Source organism: Papio anubis, chromosome 2 (assembly GCF_008728515.1).
Source record: "Papio anubis isolate 15944 chromosome 2, Panubis1.0, whole genome shotgun sequence".
NCBI classification, from domain to species: Eukaryota; Metazoa; Chordata; class Mammalia; order Primates; family Cercopithecidae; genus Papio; species Papio anubis.
The window spans coordinates 102,756,745-102,779,766 of NC_044977.1; the positions used below are offsets into that span (position 1 = coordinate 102,756,745).

General features: G+C 42.8%; 1 protein-coding gene across 3 annotated transcripts in view; it reads right to left on the bottom strand.

The window, feature by feature from the left end:
• CTDSPL (CTD small phosphatase like) overlaps positions 1–23,022 on the bottom strand; it is a 117,333-nt gene that overhangs the window by 35,974 nt on the left and 58,337 nt on the right. For all 3 annotated transcript variants that reach the window (XM_031663476.1, XM_003894679.3, XM_009201184.4), the window contains exon 2: positions 791–945. In XM_031663476.1, the coding sequence (XP_031519336.1) occupies positions 791–945 (155 nt within the window). The remainder of the gene's footprint in view (positions 1–790; positions 946–23,022) is intronic.

A 23,022-nucleotide genomic window follows, 5' to 3' on the forward strand; every position in this document is an offset into this window, starting at 1 on the left:
TTCTGAGTAACTTTGTTTCAGATGCGTTTGTTAGACAGCATGTTGGTAGATTTTGGTTTTTGACCTATTGTGACAATATGACATATTTTATTTGATACATACAAAAGAATATATAACATGCTTATTATTAAACAAGGTAGTTAAACTCAATTATTTTATTGTTAGCTCTTCTCTATGTCTGTTTCTCTTTTCATCTATTTGTGAGTCTGCTACTGGTTGTTTAATTGTTTAATGCATTCAACTTCCCAAGAGAGAATGTTATAAAAATGTGAAGTGACTCCCGTAACTCCCATCAAATATGATCTTTAGTTGCTAAATGAGATATCCTTTATCAAAAAAGGTTACTTTTCTTGGTAATTTCAAATCTTTAAGTAAATGGCTGTACACATACTATCACATATCCTTTTCTTTTTGTTTTTTGTTTTTGAGACATAGTTTTGCTCTTGTTGCCTAGGCTACAGTGCAATGGCACTGCAACCTCCCCCTCCCAGGTTGAAGCGATTCTCCTGCCTCAGCCTCCCTAGCAACTGGGATTACAGGCGCCTGCCACCACGCCCAGCTAATTTTTTATATTTTTAGTAGAGATGAAGTTTCACTATGTTGGCCAGGCTGGTCTCGAACTCCTGACCTCAGGCAATCCACCTGTCTCAGCCTCCCAAAGTGCTGAGATTACAGGCGTGAGCCATCGCGCCCGGCTCTGCATATTCTTATTAAGGATATTCATCAAGGATGGGACAGATATGCCGCTGCTGCAGTTTTATGGAGTGCACAGTTCCTCGCCAGTACTGACCTTCTGAAGTCCACCATTCTCCTCCACCAGTGGCGGAAGCACACTGGGGCTGTTGGGTGGAGGGGCCTCCACATTGTAATCACGGAAGCAGCAGAAGAAGGAGCTAAGGATGCTGCGGCTCCTCTGCTTCTTTAAGCTGACGTTGCACTGGGAAGCTGGAAACAAAAACAGAGCACACTGTGGCCAACTGCAGCATGTACTGATAGTTGTAATATAATGCAAAAATCTGAGTATGCAGTTGCCCCCCAGACCCCAGATTCCTGCCCTGAGGGCCTGCTCAGGAGGAGAAGATGAGGGGCTCCTGGAAATTACTCTAAAGAACTGTGAATCCAATGTGAGAATCCCAGGAGCCAGCTAGTCGATGGAGTCCAATCCCTCTGGTTGGACAGGATCCCTTTGACCTCAGCCCAGCAGGGGCTGCTTGCTTATTAACTGACTCACCCTCAGGGTCAGTCCCCATCTGCATTCCTGAACCCAGCAGATGAAGTATTCCCACCCTGCACCAAGCACTACTTCAAAATAAACATCTTTTCAGGCACAAATCAGACTTGACACTCCCTGGGAAGCATCTCTCCATTATGGATACCAATAAAAAATCACTTTGAATCTAGGTTCTTGGACATCCCCTGCTCACTATGGAAATGACTTAACTTTGTGGGTTAAGAAATAAGATATGTAAAGGCACAAAAGAACCTCCTGCTTAAACTTGCCAAGAGTTTGTCCAGAAGTTGGTGAGGGCCTGGATCCACAGAGCTTAGGGCTGAAGGCTTCCATTTCACTTAAAAAACATAAACAACAGGAGATGTTGGATGGAGAACACATGTTCCTGCCCCAGTAGGGCTGGCCAGGGCAAAGCCCATCTTCATGAGATCCAGGGCAATACTGTGCCCTAGCCTGTCCTGAACTAAGACACTGGAGGGAGTGACACATCCTTTCTGTTTATCCAAGGCTCACAACAAGCTGCCACAAGTCAGGAATAAAAGGTGAAAATTAGTATAGATGAAAAACACCCCTCAGGGGAGGGCTCACAACTTCGAGGGGCAGGAGTATTTGCCTGGGAATGCAGCCGGGACTGTCCCACCACATGCCATGCCTAGGCGGGTCAGTGGTGCTCTGAGAAGAGGCCGCAGGCAAGGGACCATGCTTAGGGTTAATGGGAAAATTGCCAGTGCAGGAAATGATTTAAGTCCACATGATAACTGTCGGAGCTTATCTCTTCTCCCAAAAAGCAATTCTGGCACAATTCCTCTTTTTGTGCACTTAGGAGTGATTTGTGTAACACCTTTCCTCCCAAGAGATCACAAAACCTTTGCTGAATGTTTTGGGGGTACTCTTCTGCCAGCAGCAAAACTAAGTGCATTCAGATGGAAATTCTGAAAAGGGACTGAAAAGCTATTCTTCCAGCAACTCCACAGATATGAATGGTTTCTACCCTGGGTTTGGGCAAATGGCCCAGTGAGTATGAATTTAAGATCAGCACTTACTAAAGATGAACTTCAGAACCATAAATCTCTGAGAAAGCTGGCTGTTTTTATCTTCCTCAAGCATCCTTGGGTGCATGCATAGAGCACCAGCCATCACATTTCAGGCATCTCATTTCAAGGGCAGGTCAGGCCAGACCAGGCCATTGGGACCGCCAGGCATGTGGGCCTCCTAAGTGGTAGTGTGGGAAGAGATAATAACCACTGTTCACCAAGGGCCAACGCTGTAGGTCCCAATAGTTCACAAACCTCATCTTGCATACTCCTAAGGAGATAGGTGTTACTGCTTCCATCTTACCGCTGAGAATATACAACTATTGAGAAAACACAGCAGGATTGTGTCGGTTCCTTTGCCAGATTCAAACCCAAGTGGGCCTGTTTCCAAACTGTGTGATTTCCCCATGTGCCATGCTGAATACAATCTTGAAACAATTTAGGTTAGATTAAGAAGGTGGAACACGCCAAATAGGGAGAGAAAAGCATTGCAATAAACTTGTATTTAATATAAATGATACGTTAAACCATTTCATTGTTACTCTGAATGTCTTAATTTTTATCCCACACTCAGAAAATTTAGTCAGGGGAAGAAAAAAAATCTTTTCCCTAGCTGATAGCACATTCCTCTGCAAGTAAACAAGCTATCTGTTCATGTCTCAGAGACACTGAGCAGTCTGCAGAAAGCACCTTTCCAGGTCCTATTTTCATCCTTGGATGACATGAATCTTCCCCATGACTAACTAGCCAACTAATTAACAAATTAACTTACATACTAAAAAAATTATAAACCTGGAACCAGTACACTACTCATAATTTCTACCACATGCTTACTTACTCTACAGAAGGTACACACAGCTAACAGAGTCAGTAAATTAGTTATCCGAGCACCTGGGAGGCCATCGTGCCTCCAGACAGGGAAAGGGAGCTTACCCAGGTCTTTCCTTCTCTGTATAAAGAGTGCAGCAGTCAAAGTGGTCTCATTTTCATAGGTGTGGGAGGTTCCAGGATTCTTCCTTTCAAATAAGGTTAGTTCTAGGGCCTGCAGGAACCTCTTGGAGGCTCAGTGGCTAATTTTCTAATCACTCTTGGATTGGTCTAGAACTCTCAAAATCAGGAGAAGTGGGAAGGGTAAATGGAAGGATTTCCTCAGGACCAGCACTGGCTTCACCAACCCTCAGCATTCACTTCTTCCTGAATAGGGCTCCAGACGTGGGTGCTCTGTACTAATGACCCTACTGCCTTCCAGCCCCAGTTGCTGCTTCTCTCCCCCAGCTATCATCCAGAAGATCCTTGACTTGCTCATAAACTGGTAAGGGAGTTTTGGTCGACACATGAAATAAAAATTCAGTTTAATGGATAAATGTTGACGTTAGAACATTAGATGAAAAAGTTAATATATATTATTGTATATCCGATTTGATCATAACTAAGCAAAGCAAACTAAAAAAGATTATAATTAAGAAAAGATTTGCAAGAAGTATGTCAAAAAGTTAACAGTAATTAATTGTTGGACCATAAGTGTTTACATTTCTTCCACATTTTCCAAATGTTTTCTGGTAATTATGTATTGCTCTAATAATGGTGGGGAGGAAGTAAACAGTCTTGTTAAACTGTCTTTCGGCAACTTTGTGCTATTTCTAAACCATATCCTTCTTCTAATTCTCAACCTTTAGCCTAATTCCTATGCTTCTACACTCCAAGCCTGTGAGACAAACCAGGCAACAGCAGTGTTCTCAGCCTTGCAGAAGCAATGTGGCTACTGCCACGGCCCACAGCCACTCCTGGTCTATGATATCAACAAGACTGAATATATCCACTAAACTCAAAACCAGAGGAGGCCCATGTGAAAAGAAGGTACCAAAGAAGCGTCCTTTGCCCGGCAGAACGCTCCTGCTGGCTTTCTCATCTGGCATCCATGCTCCACCGCTCACCCTCCTTGTATACACAAAAGGGGTCTTGCTGTTTCTCTGCTTTGATCAAGACTTTACCTCTCATCACCTTTCCTCCCTTGCCCCCTTTACATGTTTCCACTGACAAGACACATGAGAGGTCTCCTGGTGGCCCAGGTATCCAAGAACAAGGTCTTTTAGGATATTAAAGATAGTTGAATGCATACATCTCCCCATAACATTGGTTTTAAGAAATTACTTTGGAAGAGCAAAGGAGGGAGTAGCAACTATGAACATCAGTTTAAAATATTCCATAACGATTTTCATTTTTAAAAATCAGACTTAGGAGGAGGAAGTCATCAAAAGTCATTCCAAAGCTTTCTGTCACTTTTCCCTGATAACCTCCCCTATCCAAACCCAGCACCTGCCCACCTTACTCCCTAGCTTCCTTCATGGTAGACTCCTCATCACACTGACATCCCTTCTCCCACTCTTCCTCCCCCCATTTCCCCACTTCTCAGAGCATCCTGCTTTTCAGAGCCTGGCTCAAAGCCAACCTCACCCAGGAAGCCTTTGCCAACCTCCCTGTGGAGATCGTTTTTTTCTTTGGCCACTAAACTCCCAAATGAATGTGTGTATGACTGAGCTGTGTCTTTGGGCCAGGCCAGTTCATCCACCTGTCTGCTGGACATCTCCTCTGGATGCCTCAGACTTGGCATATCTAAATGGGGCTCACCACTCCCCTCTTCACTCAGGGTACCAATATCCTAAGCTAGACATCTGCCCTTCTCCCTCATTAAGTTGTTGGTTCTGACATCCTAATCGATTCTTAAATGTGTCCTTAGCAACTCCTTGTCCCTGCCCTATCCTGACTCAGGTCCTCATCATTTTGTCCCTGGACCACTACGGTTGCTTTTTGACTTGTCTTTCTGCTGTTGATTTTGCATTCCAACATGTCTTGACATGACAGGTAAAGCCCATCAAGTTACAAGAATGTGTGGTGGTTAGGAGTGTAGGTTCCGATGCCAATTTGCCTAGGTGCGAAATCTGGCTCAACCAGCAATAGCACAGGACCTGGGCAAGTTGTGTGATTTCTTTGTGCCTCAGTTTATCTATAAAATGAGGATAATAAATACTCATCTTATGGGTCTGTTGTGAGAATTAAATGAGTTATTACAACAGTGTCTAACATAGAGCAAGCACTCCATAATTTTTGTTTGTTTTTTAAAGACAGGGTCTCACTCTGTCACCCAGTCTGGAGTACAGCGGTGCAATCTTGGCTCACTGCAACCTCTACCTCCAGGGCTCAAGACATCCTCCCACCTCAGTCTCCTAAGAAGCTGGGACTAAGGCATGCGCCACTATACCCAGCCAATTTTTCTATTTTTAGTAGAGACAGGGTCTTGTCATGCTGCTCAGGCAGGTCTTGAACTCCTGAGCTCAAGTGATCTGCTTGCCTTGGCCTCCCAAAGTGCTGGAATTACAGTTGTGAGCCACCATACCCGGCCTAGACATTTTAGCTTTTATTATTATAGTCTCGTAGAAGCTTTTGCTTCATAAATGAGGGGGGTTCTCCAGGAACACTGGATCAAAGGCTGGATTCTGCGGGCATACATTTTTTTCTCTGATATCTGACAACTAGGAGAAACAACTCACTATAACAGATCTTGGTTACATAAACCGTAATTCAGAAAGCAAAACTAGAAAAATCTCAGGAAGTGATTCTAATCAATTGCTCTAAAAAGTAGACATAGACATGGGGAAGGAAAAGGGAGGGGTTGCGTGTCCCAGTGAGCTCTGCTGGGGGCTGTTTTCCCTTAGGAAAAGAACAATGCTTTCAAGTGGAGGGCAGGAAGCATACACTCTCCCTCCTCAATCCCCTTACTTAATTCCCTTTGGGGCTGAAGCTTAGCTCTCTTCTGCACAGCATTCTGCCTGCTGGGTCTGCATCTCGTTCCAGGGACTTCTTGCCTCAAGCTGTACATCAGAAAGGAGCATTGAGCAGGACCAAGCAAGGAGGACCACAGAGGTGGCTAGCTGACCCAGCAGTCTCCCCTGCTGGGTCCCCCAATAGGCTACTACATGCTGCCATTTTCCCAAGGCTCAGCCTGGGGCAGGCCTGCTTAGAAAGACCACCCTCTTTCTCCTCCTTATCCCTGTCAATGAAAACATGCCCAGCTGGGTGCGGTGGCTCATTCCTTGTAATCCCAGCACTTGAGGCCGAGGCGGGCAGATCACGTGGGGTCAGGAGTTTGAGACCAGCCTGGGCAACATGGCGAAACCCTGTCTCTACTAAAAATACAAAAATTAGCGGAGTGTGGTGGCGGGTGCCTGTAATTCCAGCTACTCAGGAGGCTGAGGCACAAGCTGCAGTGAGCTGACAGAACACCACTGCACACCAGCCTGGGTGACAGGGCGAGACTCTGTCTTAAAAAAAAAAAAAAAGAGGCTGGGCGTGGTGGCTCACGCCTGTAATCCCAGCACTTCGGGAGGCCAAGGCGAGTGAATCACAAGGTCAGGAGATCGAGACCATTCTGGCTAACACGGTGAAACCCCGTCTCTCCTAAAAATACAAAAAATTAGCCGGGTGTGGTGGTGGATGCCTGTAGTCCCAGCTACTTGGGAGGCTGAGGCAGGAGAATGGCGTGAACCCTGGAGGCAGAGCTTACAGTGAGCGGAGATCGTGCCACTGCACTCCAGCCTGGGTGACAGAGCGAGACTCCGTCTGAAAAAAAAAACAAGCAAGCAAGCATGCCCACAGCCAGTCCCAGCACACAAACATGCCATGGGCACAGATACCCCACAGGGAGAGTAAAGGGAAATCCTTGATAGAGGTAGCCGAGGTGATCCTAAGACTTAACTTTCTCCATTTCTCTGAGCAAACTCGGGTGAAGCAGAAACCCTGGAGAGGGTTGTAAAGAGCTGGAGATGTGGGGCATGGGTCTTATTCCTGGTCCTTGTGTATCCACTGGAGGAACAGGGTAACACGTGGCTCTGTTTTCCTGGATATGCCCTTAGAGCTAATGCTTCTGCCTAAGCCCCTGGTCCTGGTGTCATTGCAGCCCAGCAAATTAAGACCTTGTTTCCCACTCATACACATTTCTCCCTTGCCCCTTCCCATGGGCTGGGGACCTCCCATCTGCCAGCAACAGGCTTACAAATGGTCTACGAATAGTGCAGCTTAAAGTGCCCATATAGACAATTGCCTTCCTCTTTAAAGACAAGACAAGAAGCCTTCCAAATGCCTCCCTGGTCTTCTAAGCAGAGTGCTGGCCCAGCAAGAACCAGTATCTTCAAAGCACCAGTTATAGATGGGGAGCGTAGTGGACATCTGACAGTTTTTGCCTGCCAGAATCCATTACTCTTCTTTCTGGTAAAAGTTCCTCTATTTTCCTCTGGGGAACCACTCTCACCCTATCAGTGTTCTGTCCTTTATCATGGGCTGGCCAATCTGAGCCACATGACTGGCTTAGGGATGGGCACATGACCCACCCTGAGCCAAAGACTCTGCAAGGATTCATGCAAGCCCTATTGGAAAAGATGTTCTCCTTTTGCTGGGTTTCTTAACATGGCAGGATGTAAGCCTGGAGCAACTGGTAGTCATCTTTGCACCTGGTAAGAAATACCTACCTGAGCATGAAGTCAAAACTGAGGAAAAAGGAGCTGGGTTACAAAGAGGGACAGATTTCTGACGACATTGTCTGAGGACTTGGTTTTATTAAAACCAGACCCTTCTGGAATTTTCAGTTATGTAAGTAAAAAAATTCCCTTTTGCTCCTAAGCCAATATAATTGGGTTTACGTGATTTGAAATGGAAAGGATTGTCTCTGAAAATGTAAGCTCCGATGCTGGGTGGTACAGAAACATGGACCAACAACATGGGCAGGGGTCCAACCTCATGAAGCCCACATCTAGCAGGAGAGATGTTTGAATATGTACTTCTGGTACACAATGAGTCTTGTTAGGATGGGAAAGTGCAGGGTACTCCTGGGGCCCAAAGAAGAGCACATAGCCTAGACTGGGGACTGTGAGTAGGGAGGGGTACAGAAATGACTTTTTTTTTTTTTTTTTTGAGACAGAGTCTCGCTCTGTCACCCAGGCTGGAGTACAGTAGTGCGATCTTGGTGCAACGCAAACTCTGCCTCCCGGGTTCAAGTGATTCTCCTGCCTCAGCTTCCTGAGTAGCTGGGACTACAGGCGCCCGCCATCACGCCTAGCTAATTTTTGTATTTTTAGTAGAGATGGGGTTTCACCATATTGGCCAGGCTGGTCTCGAACTCCTGACCTTGTGATCCATCCGCCTTGGCCTTCCAAAGTGCTGGGATTACAGGCATGAGCCACTGTGCCCAGTCCAGAAATGGCTTCTTGAAAGAAGCTGGCTGAAAGTTTCATTAATTTTTTTGTGGTGGGAGGAGCAGGAAAGTGGGGAAACAGCATGTGTAAAAGGCATGGTGTGAGAGAGAGCATGAAACATTTAAGAAATCAAAGGAGTAGCAAGGAGTATGAGATGGGAGTAATGACAGCAAGGGCCTTGCAAGCCAAGGAGATGAATTTGGATTTGATGTTACGGAAAAGGGAAGTGATGGGATCAGATTTGTAACATGAATGTCACTGTCTTAGCTCTGTAATTAAAACTACTGAGTTTAAATTTTAAATTATGACCAATGCAGCCAAGATGGAGGATATTTGCAAATTACACATGTGGGCCATTTAAGAGCCTAGAGTGAAATTTTTTATTTAGAAATTGACTTTAAATATAAGTTACATGGAAAAAACACAGGCTTTGGAATTACATTTGGGTTCAAGTCCCAGCCCTGCCACTTGTTAGCTGGTGTGACCTCACCCACCTCCATAGCAACAATAATACAGGAACGATAATCCCTACCCTACAGGACTGTTGTATTGGCACAGTGAAAACATGTATGTTTGTGTAAGAGAGAAAATCTACCAGCAGCTTCAAATATAACAAATAACTGTGACTGGTTTAGGTACAGTGCAGGGTCTCACTGTGAACATGGAGAATTTAGCTTGTATCCAGACAATGGTCCTCACAAAAATAGCCTGGCTTTATGAAAAAACATGTAGGCAGATCCATTTTGTTTTAGGTTATGTGAAGTCTAAAGTTAGAATATTAAGTAGCTCTTTAAAACTTTACCTCCTATCCAGTAAAGTTTTCTCTGTATAATAATAACAGTAATAATGATAGAAATTAAACAAACAAAAAGCAGCTCCACACGTGGGGCTTAAAACAAACCTTAGGACTCAGGTCTTTTCTACAAAATCTCATATTAAATACGGTTAGAAAGAAAGTGTTATAACTAAAAACATGAAATGGTGGCATGCACCTGTAGTCCCAGCTACTTGGGAGGCTGAGTGAGGAGAATCGTTTGAACCCGGGAGGCGGAGGTTGCAGTGAGCCGAGATCGCGCCACTGCACTCCAGCCTGGGCAACAGAGCAAGACTCCATTTCAAAAAAAGAAAAAAGAAAAACCATGAAATGTTCAGGGGAAAGTCCACTGAGGCTGACAGTGGGGCTTGGACCTTCAGTGGCCCAAGAAGACTGGTCTAAAGAGCTACCCAACAGATGTTTATGTTTATGCCAACAGATGGAGGCACAACAGGGTCCACATCCAGCTCATATCGTAGGCTGAGGGTGCATTTCTCTTGTACTTCCTGACCTAACTGGTTCCCTTCAGTATCCAGAAGTTGAAATGTTGACCCCCAAACAGCCAGCATTTCTTAATTAGTGTGATATCTGCCCATGCCATATAACCAGTGACCTTTTATAATTCTTTCATTCTGATCTGGTTTAGATTCAAGATGTGGGGAGGCTTTGGAACCATCCTTAACCCCTGGCTTCAGGACCCAAACCTCTGAGGTCTGCACCGATTCAGAGCTTCACATATGTTCCTGAGCACATCCACCCACACGCATACACAGCTTCCATCTCTCCTCATCTGCGCTCTGACCTAAAACTCCCAGCACCCCACACAACTACATAATCAAAGGAGTTCAGGACGAAGATCAGAGTAGCTGGAATGTAGGTGGAAATGTTTGCTACTCACTATGAATCCATCCCTAATCATTCAAGTTTCTCCTCAAGTGAAGAAACTACAACTTGGTAGCTACAAAAAACAAAGGCTTGCTTTTCATTTCTATGGTGCCGAGCCAGCCTCTCACAACATAAATGTGCTGGTACAGGGGCCGGATCTCTGAAGACCCAGCATGATATAATTTTCAGAAAAAAACTGCCTTAACACTGATCAAGACTCTTTGCTTGACCGAACTTCAGTCAGATTCCTGAACTCCTAGGTCCACCTGCGTACTTCCTTGTAAAATCCAAATTTAGCAAGATCCCTGCTAAGTCAGTTTAGCAAGAATCCCCCATCCTCCATATCTGACTGCTCTTCATATCTAATTGGGTTCCTCACCCTCCACCATCTCCCAGGTGATGTCTGATCTACCCTGGCCTGTCTTCATCAAGAATTCTGTTAGTTCAGGGCCTCAATCCATTTAGCATTGCTGTAACAGAATACTTGAAACTGGGTAATTTATAAAGAAAAGAAGTTTATCTGGCTCATGATTCTGGAGGTTGAGAAGTCCAAGATTGGGTAGCCCAGCTGGCGAGGGTCTCGTGCTGCTTCAACTTATGGTGGAAAGCACAAAGTGGAAGGGGTATGCATAAAAGGAGGGCGAACGTGAGGAGGAGCCTTGCTTTATAACAATCTACTCTCAAGGTAACTAATCCAGTCCCACAAGGGCAAGAACTCACTCGGGCCAGATGGCATTTACCTATTCATGAAGGATCTGCCCCTAGGACTCAGACAGCTCCCATTAGGCCCCATCTCCCAACACCACTACAATGGCAACTGCACACCAATATGAGTTTTGGTGGGGACAAACCACGTCTAAACCATAGCAGTTGGTTAAGCCACAAGCCCCCCTACCTCTGATGTTTCTTCTTAGCAATTTTCTATCCACTGACTCCCACTCTATCCCTTGGCTGTGAGTACTCACTTATCCATGCTGTGTTCAGAATTAAGCCTGGTTTTGGACTGAGGTCTCTTTCCCTCTAATGCAACAGTTTTCAATAAAATCTGCTTTTGCTGTTTTAACTACTGCCCAGGTCTGGTTTCTCTGACAACACACCAAATGTACTGCTAATGACTCAAAGCACCAAAAGTCTTCCCTCAAACTAGCTTCTTTCTTGTTACAAGAGCAGAACTAAGAAGGTAATCCATCGCAGATTTACATTGTTCAAGTATTTATAGCAGAACATTAAACATAGGCTCTGTACCAAGCATCAATGGGGACATCAATGCTGTTAATGCTACAAAACTGAACACTGAAATTGCCCAAGTGAAGGCTATTTCTTCACATGTGGGAATGTCAGAGCCATTACAACCCTGAAGAGATCTTAAGAGTTGAATTCACAACTATATTATTATGGAACAAGCTAAACACCTTTTTTTTTTTTTTTAAACTGGGGAGAGGAGGAATTCTTTCTGAAGGCCAGGGACATTTAAATTGAATGTGCCATTTCTTCTCTTTGAGAATTGGGCTGTAATCTCTGGAATGCATCCCAGGGCCGTGGTTTGGAATGGGTGTCTAACAGGAAATTCTGGGCAGTCTATGCATACATTACATTCCTTTCCCACCCTGAAAGAGTGGTCAACAAACACAACTTCCCTCTGTTCGAATAAAAGGGGGAGTGTTGGGAGTGGTGAGAGGCCAGGGCACAGACCGCACAGAGTTCAAAAGCAGATGTGGTTGCTGAGAATCCAAACATCCTTTTTTTCTAGAAAAGAGACTCAGTCACTAAAAGAGTCACCTTTTGAGATATCCAGTCAGTCCTTCTCCTATTTCCATGAGATAAAGTTCCCCAGAGAATTCCTACCGGACACTCTATAAAAGAAACGTACCTTTGGAAGCTCATTTTCCCACTGCAGGACTGGCAGTAGTCCCTCCAGTAGTTACAAACCAAGGGAAAGAGCAAGGCTGGTGGCTTAACAATGGCCAGGAGGAATTCTGCTCTCATCTTCCACAATGGCAGATGTGTTTCCCCATCCACTGTGGGTTCATAACAACCCACATTTGTTGAGTGCCTTATTTGTGTGTGCAAGGCCCCTGACATAAATTGCCTCTGGTCTTCACAGTATGTGGTACTGACATGACCATTCCATTTTCTGATGAGAAAACGGAGACTCAAAGTACATATTCTCAACTATGCATTGGGAGTGCTGGGGTTCAAAGCCAGAACAGCCTGACTCCGGGGCTTCCAGCTTTCCCACTGCCTCTCCCTGCCTTTCCCTGGCACTCTTGTAGGTTTTGATCTAATTTCCATAGAGAAACTCTGAATCTGAGGCCCAATGCTGACTGCCTTCACTCCAAATGCCACATTTGAAAACTACTCCAGAATGAACCAATAATACTCATGGTAGCCTTATTAGATGAAGCCAGACAAGGTCCCACCACACCTTAAATGTATCTAGGCCACCAACCTCTCGCTAATTCAGCTTCTCAGGAGAGCCCCTATGCTGGAAATGCCCTTCCTTGCCTCAGCACTTCCCTAAACCCCTGTGACCAAGGTCACATAGCTTCTAAGTAGCAGGGCTGGACATAAACCAGATTTGTGTGAGTCTAGAATCTGAGCCCTTAGCCATCACTGCACAGAGTCTGTTTATAACATTTAGAGCCAAAATAAGTAACAGAACAAAGGATGTGAGCAGATAATGCACTTAAGAGGAAGTAAAGGTTAAAATTTAACAATAATCAAATAAAAGAAGTTTAAACAACAAGGCCCCGTTTTTTTTTTAACCTATTAAATGAATAGAAATGGCAAAAACATATAGGCGATGGAGGTGAGATTTTCATGGCACAGGCCCATTCATTCACATGTCACTAGTCACTCTGTAAACTGGGACAATTCATTTGAAAAGCAGTTGAGTAATGTGTCAAAGACTATGAAGTTTCATGCAAACAATATGAATGTCCAACAGAGTCGGAATAGTTAATAAAATCAGCACATAGCAACTGGAGAGAACATTGTGCAGCCACAACAGATGATCATTATGAAGACATGTGGTGAAGTGTTTGTGGTCAGTATTAGATGAAGTATCTCAGGCACATGCACATATACCCTATGTCTGTAAGTCGGTAATGAATGTCTGTACAAGCTCTGGAGGGTAGGCTCCAGGGGTATAGGGACCTTACCTATCTTGTTCATATGTGAGTCCCCTTATAGTCATTCTATGCCTATGAGGTAGGGACTATTATATCCATTTTACAGATGAAGAACTTAAGGTCCAGAGAAGTTAAAAAACTTGCCCAAGATGACTTTGCTAGTAAAGAGTGGAGTTTGTTCAAACCCAGGGGTCTGTGCTCTCAACCTCTGCACTATATTGCCTACTGAGAATGGAGCACACTCCGAGAGACAGTAAATGAGAAAAGCAAGGTGCATACAGTAGCTTGCTAGGTCCATGTAGCATGCCACCGTTAACCTCTAAAGAGAAAATTAAATAAAATTTTAAAACACATGTATATGTATAACCTTATATGGGTAAAGAGTATCTCTGGGAATATTTATAATTAACTGGTTGTCTCCTGGGAGAGAAATCGGGAAAATAGAAGACAGAACTGGAAGGGAGAGGAGAATGATTTTTCCCTCTAATCCCTTTTACATCTTTTGAATTTTATATAGTGTATTAAAATAATAATTCTGTATCATGCATTATTTTAAACTCCAAAAATAATACTGCAGTAAGCATCAGTGAACATAGTCTTTTTTTTTTTTTCTTGAGACAGAGTATCTCGCTGTGTTACCCAGGCTGGAGCGCAGTGGAGCGGTCTCGACTCACTGCATGCAGCCTCCACTCCCCGGTTCAAGCGATTCTCCTGCCTCAGTCTCCTGAGTAGCTGGGATTACAGGTGCCCGCCACCACGCCTGGCTAATTTTTGTACTTCTAGTAGAGATAGAGTTTCACCTTGTTGGCCAGGCTGGTCTCGAACTCCTGACCTCAACTAATCCACACGCCTCGGCCTCCCAAAGTGCTTGAATTACAGGTGTGAGCCACGGTGCCCAGCCAGTGCACATAATCTTTATGTGCATGTCAGATTATCCCCTTAGAAGAAATTTCTAGACATGTAATGGCTGGGACTAAAGTCTGAAAAAATGTCAAGCCTCTTGATACCTATGGACAATCTGCCACCTAGGAAGGCAGTGCCAGTGTGTACACCCATGGGGTGTTCCACTGAAGCTGTGCCAATAGAAGCACTGATGCCAAGACAGAGACTTAATGGCCTTTGCCAATCTGAAAGGTGAAAACAGCAACTCAGTGTTGTTTTAATTTGCATTTCTTGGACTGCCATCCCAGTTCTACATCTCTTGTATGCTTTTTGGTCATTTCTATTTCTTCTTTTGAGAACTGTGCTTATATACTTTTTTGCCCATTTTTAAATTTTTTTCTTTGATTTATAAGAGTTCCTTTGACATACATTAGTAATATAATCCCTTGACTGTTCTATATGTTGGAACTATTGTCTCAGTTTGTTATCGGCCTTTTACTTTTGTTTATAGTTGTTATGGATGTGCAGAAGTTTTAAGTTTTTAGGAAGTCACATCTAATAATCTTTTTAAAAAATGGTTCCTTCCCATTCTAATATGATATACTATTCACTTATATTTTCTTCTAGTAAATATCTTTTAAAGTAAACATTTACCTGTTTGGGGTTTGTCCTGGTATACGGTAGGATGTATGAATCTGCCCTTTTTCTCCAAAAGATTAATCAAATATCCTAATATTTACTGAACAATTTATCCTCATACAGTGATTTGGGCATCCTGTTCGAATCTATCCTGTTCTCTTCCATTCCATTCTCCTGCTTGTGCCAGTAAAACACAGCTTTGCTACTGTAGATTTATTGTTTTATGTTTAATAGTACTAGACTCCCTTTTACTTTTTTTTTTCCAAAAATTTCTTGGCTAGTCTAACACTTTGCACTTACAAATGAATGTTAGAGTCACTTTATCAAGCCCTAAAACAAACCATTGGAACTTAAGTTTATCAACTTGTAAAAACATACATCTACTAACTCTAGTTAATTCTTTTTTAAAGCAGTTAAATGTAAGTTAAAATGAAAAAGTAAAAAAAAAAAATTGTTATAGCTTAGACCTAAAAACTGTGCCAAGATTAAGATTGGCCCTGTTTATCAGCTTAAAATTGATTATTATTACTACAAAATGTTTCACGTAAGCACCATAGTAACCACAAAGAAAATACCTATAGGAGATAAAAGAAAATGAGAAAGGAATCAAAGCATGTCACAACAAAAAATTAATGAACCACAAAGGAAGACAGAAAGAGAGGAAAGAAGGACAAAAGGACTGTAAGATAAATAAAAAACAGTTAACAAAATGGCAATAGTAAGTCCTTTCCTATCATAATTAAGCACAAATGGATTAAACTCTCCAATCAAGAGACACGGAGCGGGCTGGGTGTGATGGCTCACATCTATAATCCCAGTGCTTTGGGAGGCTGAGGCTGAGGCAGGAGGCTCACCTGAGGCCAGGAGTTTGAGATCAGCCTGGGAAGCACAGTGAGACCCCATCTCTTCAAAAACTAAAAAAGTTGGCTAGTTGTAGTGGCATGCACCTGTAGTCCCAGCTACCTGAAAGGGTGAGGTGGGAGGATTGCTTAAGCCCAGGAGTTCAAGGTTGCAATAAGCTGTGATTGCACCACTGCACTCCAGTCTGAATGACACAGTCAAACCTTGTCTCGAAGGAAAAAAAAAAAAAAAAGAAAGACACAGAGGAGCTGAATAGAGGGGGGAAAAGGCAAGACCCAATTATACACTGTCTAAAAGAGACTCACTTTAGATTTAAAGACACACAGAGGCTGAAAGTGAAAGGATGGGAAAAGATATTCCATGTAAATGGTACAAAAAGAGAGCAACAGTGGCCATACTTATATCAGACCAAAAAGACTTTAAGTCAAAAAGCTGTCACAAGAGACAAACAAAGATATTACATAATGATAAAAAGGAGTTATATGTTCACCAGGAAGATATAACATCAGAACACCCAAATATATGAAGCAAGCACCGATAGAACTGAAGAGAGAAACAGCAACACATAATAGTAGATTTCAACAATGATCAACAAGGATGCAGGAGACCTGAATAATACTATAGGCCAAATGGACCTAAGAGACACAGAATATTCCATCCAACAGCAGTAGAATATACATTCTTCTCAAATATGCAAAATACTCTCCAGGATAGATCACATGTTAAGTCACAAAACAAGTCTTTAAAAATTTAAGAAGAGACTAATTATCTAAGTGTGGTGGCTCATGCCTGTAATCCCAACTTTTCGGGAGGCTGAAGTGAGAGCACTGCTTGAGGCCCGGAGTTTGAGACCAAGCCTGGGAAACACAGCAAGACCTCATCTCAATAATAATAGTAGGAGTAGTAGTAGTAGTAGTAGTAGTAATAAAAATAAAAATAATAATAATAAAGAAAAAGGAAAAAAATAGCTGGGCATGGTGTAGTCCCAGCTAGTTGGGAGACTAGAGTAGCAGGAGGACTGCCTGAGCCTGGGAGGCTGAGGATGCTGTGAACTATGATTGCACTGCTGCACTCCAGCCTGGGTGACAGAGTGAAACTCTGTATCTAAAAATAAATCTAAAATAAAAATAAAAATTTTAAAAGGCTGAAATAATACCAAGTGTCTTTTCTGACCATGAAATGAAACTAGAAATCTATACAAAGAAAACTAGAAAATTCACAAATATGTAGAAGGTAAACACCATACCCTTCTTTTTTTTTTTTTTTTTTTTTTGGGATGGAGTCTCACTCTGTTGCCCAGGCTGGAGTGCAGTGGTGCGATCTCGGCTCACTGCAACCTCCACCTCCCGGGTTCAAGCTACTTTCCTGCCTCAGCCCCCTGAGTAGCTGGGATTACAGGATGCGCCACCATGCCTGGCTAATTTTTGTATTTTTAGTAGAGACGGGGTTTCACCATGTTGGTCAGGCTGGTATTCGAACTCCTGACCTCAAGTGATCGCCTGCATCAGCCTCCGCAAGTACTGGGATTATAGGCGTGAGACACCGCACCACCCTTGCCATTTCTACTGAACACATTACGGGAAATTCTAGTCAAAGCAATTAGACAGGAAAAATATATAAAAGGCATACAAATCAGAAAGAAAGAAGTAAAATTATCACAGTGACATGATCTTATATGTAGAAACCCTAAAGATTCCAAGGAAAAGCTGTTAGAACTAATAAATGAATTCAGCCAAGTTGCAAGATAAAAATAAACATGCAAAAGACAGATCTGCTTCTATACACTGACAACGAGCAAACCAAAAAGGAAATTAAGAAAACAATCTCATTTACAATAGCATTAAAAAGAATAAAACACTTGGGAATAAACTTAACTAAGGGGGTGAAAAATATGTACATTGAAAACTATAAAACATTGCTGGAAGAAATAAAGAAGACCTAATAAATGGAAAGACATTTGTGTTCATGGAGTGGAAGACTTAATATTGTAAAAATGTCTGTATTACCCAAAGCAATCTACAGATTCAATGCAATCCCTTTCAAAATCCAAATGGCTTTTGTTTTTGTTGGAGAAATGGGAAAAACAATCCTAAAATTCATATGAAGCCACGAAAGACCCTGAATAGCCAAAACAATCATGATAAAGAACAAAGCTGGAGTCCTCACACTTCCTGACTTCAAAACAAATTACAAAGCTATGGTAATTAAAATAGTATGGTACTGGCATAAAGACAGACACATAGACCAATGGAACAGAATAGAGGGCCCAGAAATAAACCTATGCATGTACGGTCAAATGATCTTTGACAAGGGCGCCAAGACTACACAATGGGGAAAGGACAGTCTCTTCAACACACGGTGCTGGCAAAATGACATCCACATGCAAAAGAATGAAGTTGGACCTTTATCTTATGCCATACACAAAAGTCAACTCAAAATGGATTAAAGACTTCAGCATAAGACCTGAAACTGTAAAAAGCCCAGAAGAAAACACAGGGGAAAAACTTAATAACATTGGTCTTAGCAATGATTTCTTGGATATGACACTAAAAACATAGGCAATGAAAGCAAAAATAGACAAGTGGCACTACATCAAACTAAATAGCTTCCCTGCAGCAAAGGAACAGCACAGTGAAAAGGCAACCTAAAGCATGGGAGAAAATATATGCAAACAATATATCCAATAAGAGAATAAGATCCAAAAAATATAAAGAACCCTTACAATGCAGAACAAAAACAAAAATCAAACCACAACCCAAAAAACCTGATTAAAAAATGGTCATTTGCGGCCGGGCGCGGTGGCTCAAGCCTGTAATCCCAGCACTTTGGGAGGCCGAGACGGGCGGATCACGAGGTCAGGAGATCGAGACCATCCTGGTTAATATGGTGAAACCCCGTCTCTACTAAAAAGTACAAAAAAAAAAAAAAAATAGCCGGGCAAGGTGGCGGGCGCCTGTAGTCCCAGCTACTTGGGAGGCTGAGGCAGGAGAATGGCGTGAACCCGGGAGGCAGAGCTTGTAGTGAGCTGAGATCTGGCCACTGCACTCCAGCCTGGGCGATAGAGCGAAACTCCGTCTAAAAAAAAAAAAAAAAAAAAAAAAGGTCATTTGCAACCACTGAAGTACAGAAAAAAATAAAAAATGGGCAAAGGACTTGCATAGATATTTCTCTAAAGACATACAAGTGGCCAACAGGTATATGAGAAGATGCTTGACATCACTAACCATCAGGGAAATGCAAATCAAAACCACAATGGGATATCACTTCACACCTATTAGGCTGGCCACCATCAAAAAAAGAAGAAGAAAAATAAGTTTTGCCTAGGATGTGGAGGAACTGAAATGCTTGTGCATTGTTAGTGAAAATGTAAAATGGTATAGCTGCTGTGGAAAACAGAATGGAGTTTCTGCAAAAAGTTAAAAGTAGAACTACCATGTAATCTAGCAATTCCACTTCTAGGTATTTATTCAAAATAACTGAAAACAGAATCCTGAAGAGCTATTTGTACTCCACGTTTACTGCAGCACTATTTACAATAAGCAACTGAAACATCCATTGACAGATGAATGGATAAAGAAAAAGTGGTCCATGCATACAATGGAATATTATTCAGCCTTAAAAAGGAAAGAAATTTTGACATGTGCCACAGCATAGATGAAGGATATTATACAAAGAGAAATAAGCCAGTCACAGGACAAATATTGTATGATTCCACTTACATGAGGTATCTAAAGCATAAAGCAGAATGGTGGCTGCCAAGGGTTGGGAGAAGGGGGAAATGAGGAGCTACTGTTCAATGAGTCTAGAGTTTCAGTCAATGAAATGAAAAAATTCTAGAGATTTGCTGTACAACAATGTGCAATATAGATGAGATTCTACTGTTCACTTAAAAACTTAAGAGGTTAGATTTCATTTTATATATATACACACACACACACACATATATATATATATATATATATATTTTTTTTCTTTTAACCACAGTTAAAAAAAGACTGACCTTGGGAGAAGCCACAATTACTGCTGATGGAATGCCTGCTATACTCATGCCAGTGGCTCACATACCAACCTTATGCAGTCTTCACCACATGTGGTACCCTGAAGATCCCTTATCCAAAATACTTGGGACCAGAAGTGTTTTGGTGTTCAAATTTTTTTGGATTTTGGAATATTTGCACATACATAATGAGTTATCTGGGGGATGGGACCCAAATCTAAACATAAAATTCATTTATGTTATATATATATATACCTTAAACACATGGCCCGAAGGCAATTTTACACAATATGTTTAATGATTTTGTGCATGAAACAAAGTTTTGACTTTGATCCACCATATCTTTGAGCATCTTTTCACATACCTGTTGGTCACTTGTATGTCTTTGGAGAAATATCTATTCAAGTCCATGAGGTCAGGTGCGGAATTTTCCACTCGTGGCTTCATATCAGCATTCAAAAATATTTGGATTTTAGAGTAATTGGACTTTGGATTAGGGATACTCAGCCGGTACCATTACCCCCATTTTACTGGACAAGACGTGACCAAGAAGTGAAGTACCTAGACCTCGCCCAAGGATGTACTAAGTAGTAGAATTGGAATTTGAACTCAGGTTTGTTGGACTGCAAAGCTTATAGTTTTCTGCCTTCTGTCATTATCATCATCACCCTGTGGGATATCTTTCCCACCCACTCTGGCCTGTGAGTGACCCAAGTGGAGGAGCTTGTTCACTCCTGGCTCACTATCACTATTGCCTAACACTGAGCACTGCAAACCTCCTCCAGATAATAAATGCATTTGCTTCTTATACTTATCTATGGACAAAAGTCACAATTCAGTGATACAATTCATCTAAAATCTGCCATAATTGGATCAAACTTCTTCCCATGATGTTTAATTAGAATGATTTGTTAAAGTAGCAAGCCAGTTCATCCAGAATATTCCACATTAGTTTTGCAAAGAAAATGTAACCATATCTAAAGTCTGCTCTCAATTCACTCAAACCAAAAACTGGTTCACAACTGCATACAGGAATAATCACCTCCAAGAATGCCTCAAGAGTCTTCCATAATCCTTTTCAAAGGACTGACATCACGATCCAGGCCAAAAAGAAAAATAATTCCTTAATAAATAATTTATTTGCTAGCACTGACCCATGGTTCATGGTTGGGGCAGGAATGAAAAAAATAAGTGTTTCTCACGTGGGTTGGAAACCTATGATCTTACCATCCACCTTGGCTGTTGCTCTCAGTTCCCTGGCATGGCTTTGATGAAGATCTCTGACTAGCTCCTGCTGCTCTGCTCACTTGGGCTCTGCTAGTATTTGCCCCACTTAATTGTGTGGTACCTTTTAGTTTCCCTTTGTCAGCTGGCCTGCAGTCTCCTCTGTGACTTTCCCATGGCCTCACAGACCTCTCCCCAACTACCACTGATCACCCCATGTAGCAGGAATGCCAGCCCCCAAAGGGCAGTGAATTCATCCAACACTTGCTTATTTGGCATTTACTATGTGTCAAGTACTGTGGAATAGATACGTGCACAACACTTACAAAAATTCCTGCCCTTATTGAGCTTCAATTCCAGTGGGAAGAGACAGACAATAAATAAACATGTAAAATATACAGTATGTCACATAGTGTTAAGTATTGTGGATCAAAGCAAAGCAGGGAACAGGTTAAAGAGTGGTGTGTGTGTGTGTGTATGTGTGTGTGTGTGTGTACTGGAGAACTGTCACACGTGCAAGAAAAGTGCTTCACAACTAGTGCATCTCTTCCATTCCTCCTTTTCCCATTCTCAGTCACACACCCTTCACCAGCCTCCACACATACCCCAACCAGCAACCCTTCTGCTTACCTGCTCTGTTCTCAGGTTTGGATATATACTTTGTGGGATCATTTGTTAAAAATGCAGGGCCCTTTGTTCAAAAAGTAAGAAGGTCGGAGTATTAAAACAAGTTTGAGGCCTCTGCAGGGCCTACGTTGCAAGCCCAGGAAGACAGCCCTGCTTGTTCCTATTCTACCCAAGATGATAGATGAAGGCAAGGCCCTGTGAATGCAGGCCCTACACCCTCCAACAAGCCCCAGCGGGAGGTGAAGGGTAGCTGCTGCCACTGCTACGTTCTATAGAAAGCTCAATGAGTCTGGGTGGAGGAGAAAGACAAGCCCAGGAACCAGTGCTTGGAGGGTATGCCTTTTACAGGACAAGAACAGCTTCTAGAAGGGGGAAACCTCATGCCAAAAGGGAGGGCTACACAGAAATGTCTACTGAGTACCTCCTTTGCAGTGGACGTTGAGGGAAAGAGACAGTGATGGATGCTGCAGGCAAATATTTAGAGGGGTGGGCTTCCCTGGGCAGGGAAGTCTTCTGTTGTGGGAAGAGGGGATGGGGGCAACTACAACTGAGCAGGGAAGGATGGACAGAGGGGACAGAGAAGGATGTTTATGAGCGAGAAATGGAAAGTTACAGGAGGCAACAAGGAGGACAGTTTGGCTGGTGGCAGAGGATGTACCACCAGGTGAGACCAGAGTGGGGAAGGGCCTCTAGCCTGAAAGCAGTTGAGGGAGGGGGTGGTCAGTGAATGCTTTGAGGAGAAACAGGGACAGGATGAGAGCTGTGCTCTTGGAAGACCTGTCTGGCGGTGTATGAAGGACAGACAGCAGGCTCAGAGCGGCATCTAAGAAGAGGTCATGCTGGTGAGGGCAGGACAGCGAGAGCCTACCAAAATTAGCTGGGTAGAGCTTTCCTACCTGCACAGATGGGCAGACGTGAGGGAAGGTTTAGATGCACATTTCCAAGCAAGCAACAACACATAAGAAACTACATATCCCTGAGACAAAGTTCTCCGGCAGGATGCCCCAAACCACGTGCATTCCATAGAATCCCTAATTTTAGAAACCAGACTGGAACTTATCTGACCAAAATAAACCTGGCCCCAAATATTTACTTTTGTTATTTTCCCGTTGTGGAGGAAGGAAGATCAATATGGACCTCAGGACATTTTACATGTTCCTCATGAAGATAATTTCTTAGGGTGCCCTCTTGTACACGCTTGTTGGAAAAGCTGGCAATTACAAAACAAGGAAGTCTCCCAGTAAAAGTAAAAGCTTTTGGCATTTTTATCGCACGTCACTGTTTTTCAGTTTCTCAAATATCAACTGTGCACTTCAAAACCCTTTGATTTCCTTGTACACACAGATTAAAAAAAGTCTTCCAATTGTGGGATAGTAACCATAATGAACAGAAAAGCAAATGGCAGGCCTAGAAAAATTTACTTTCATCATATAAACAGGATACACAATATTA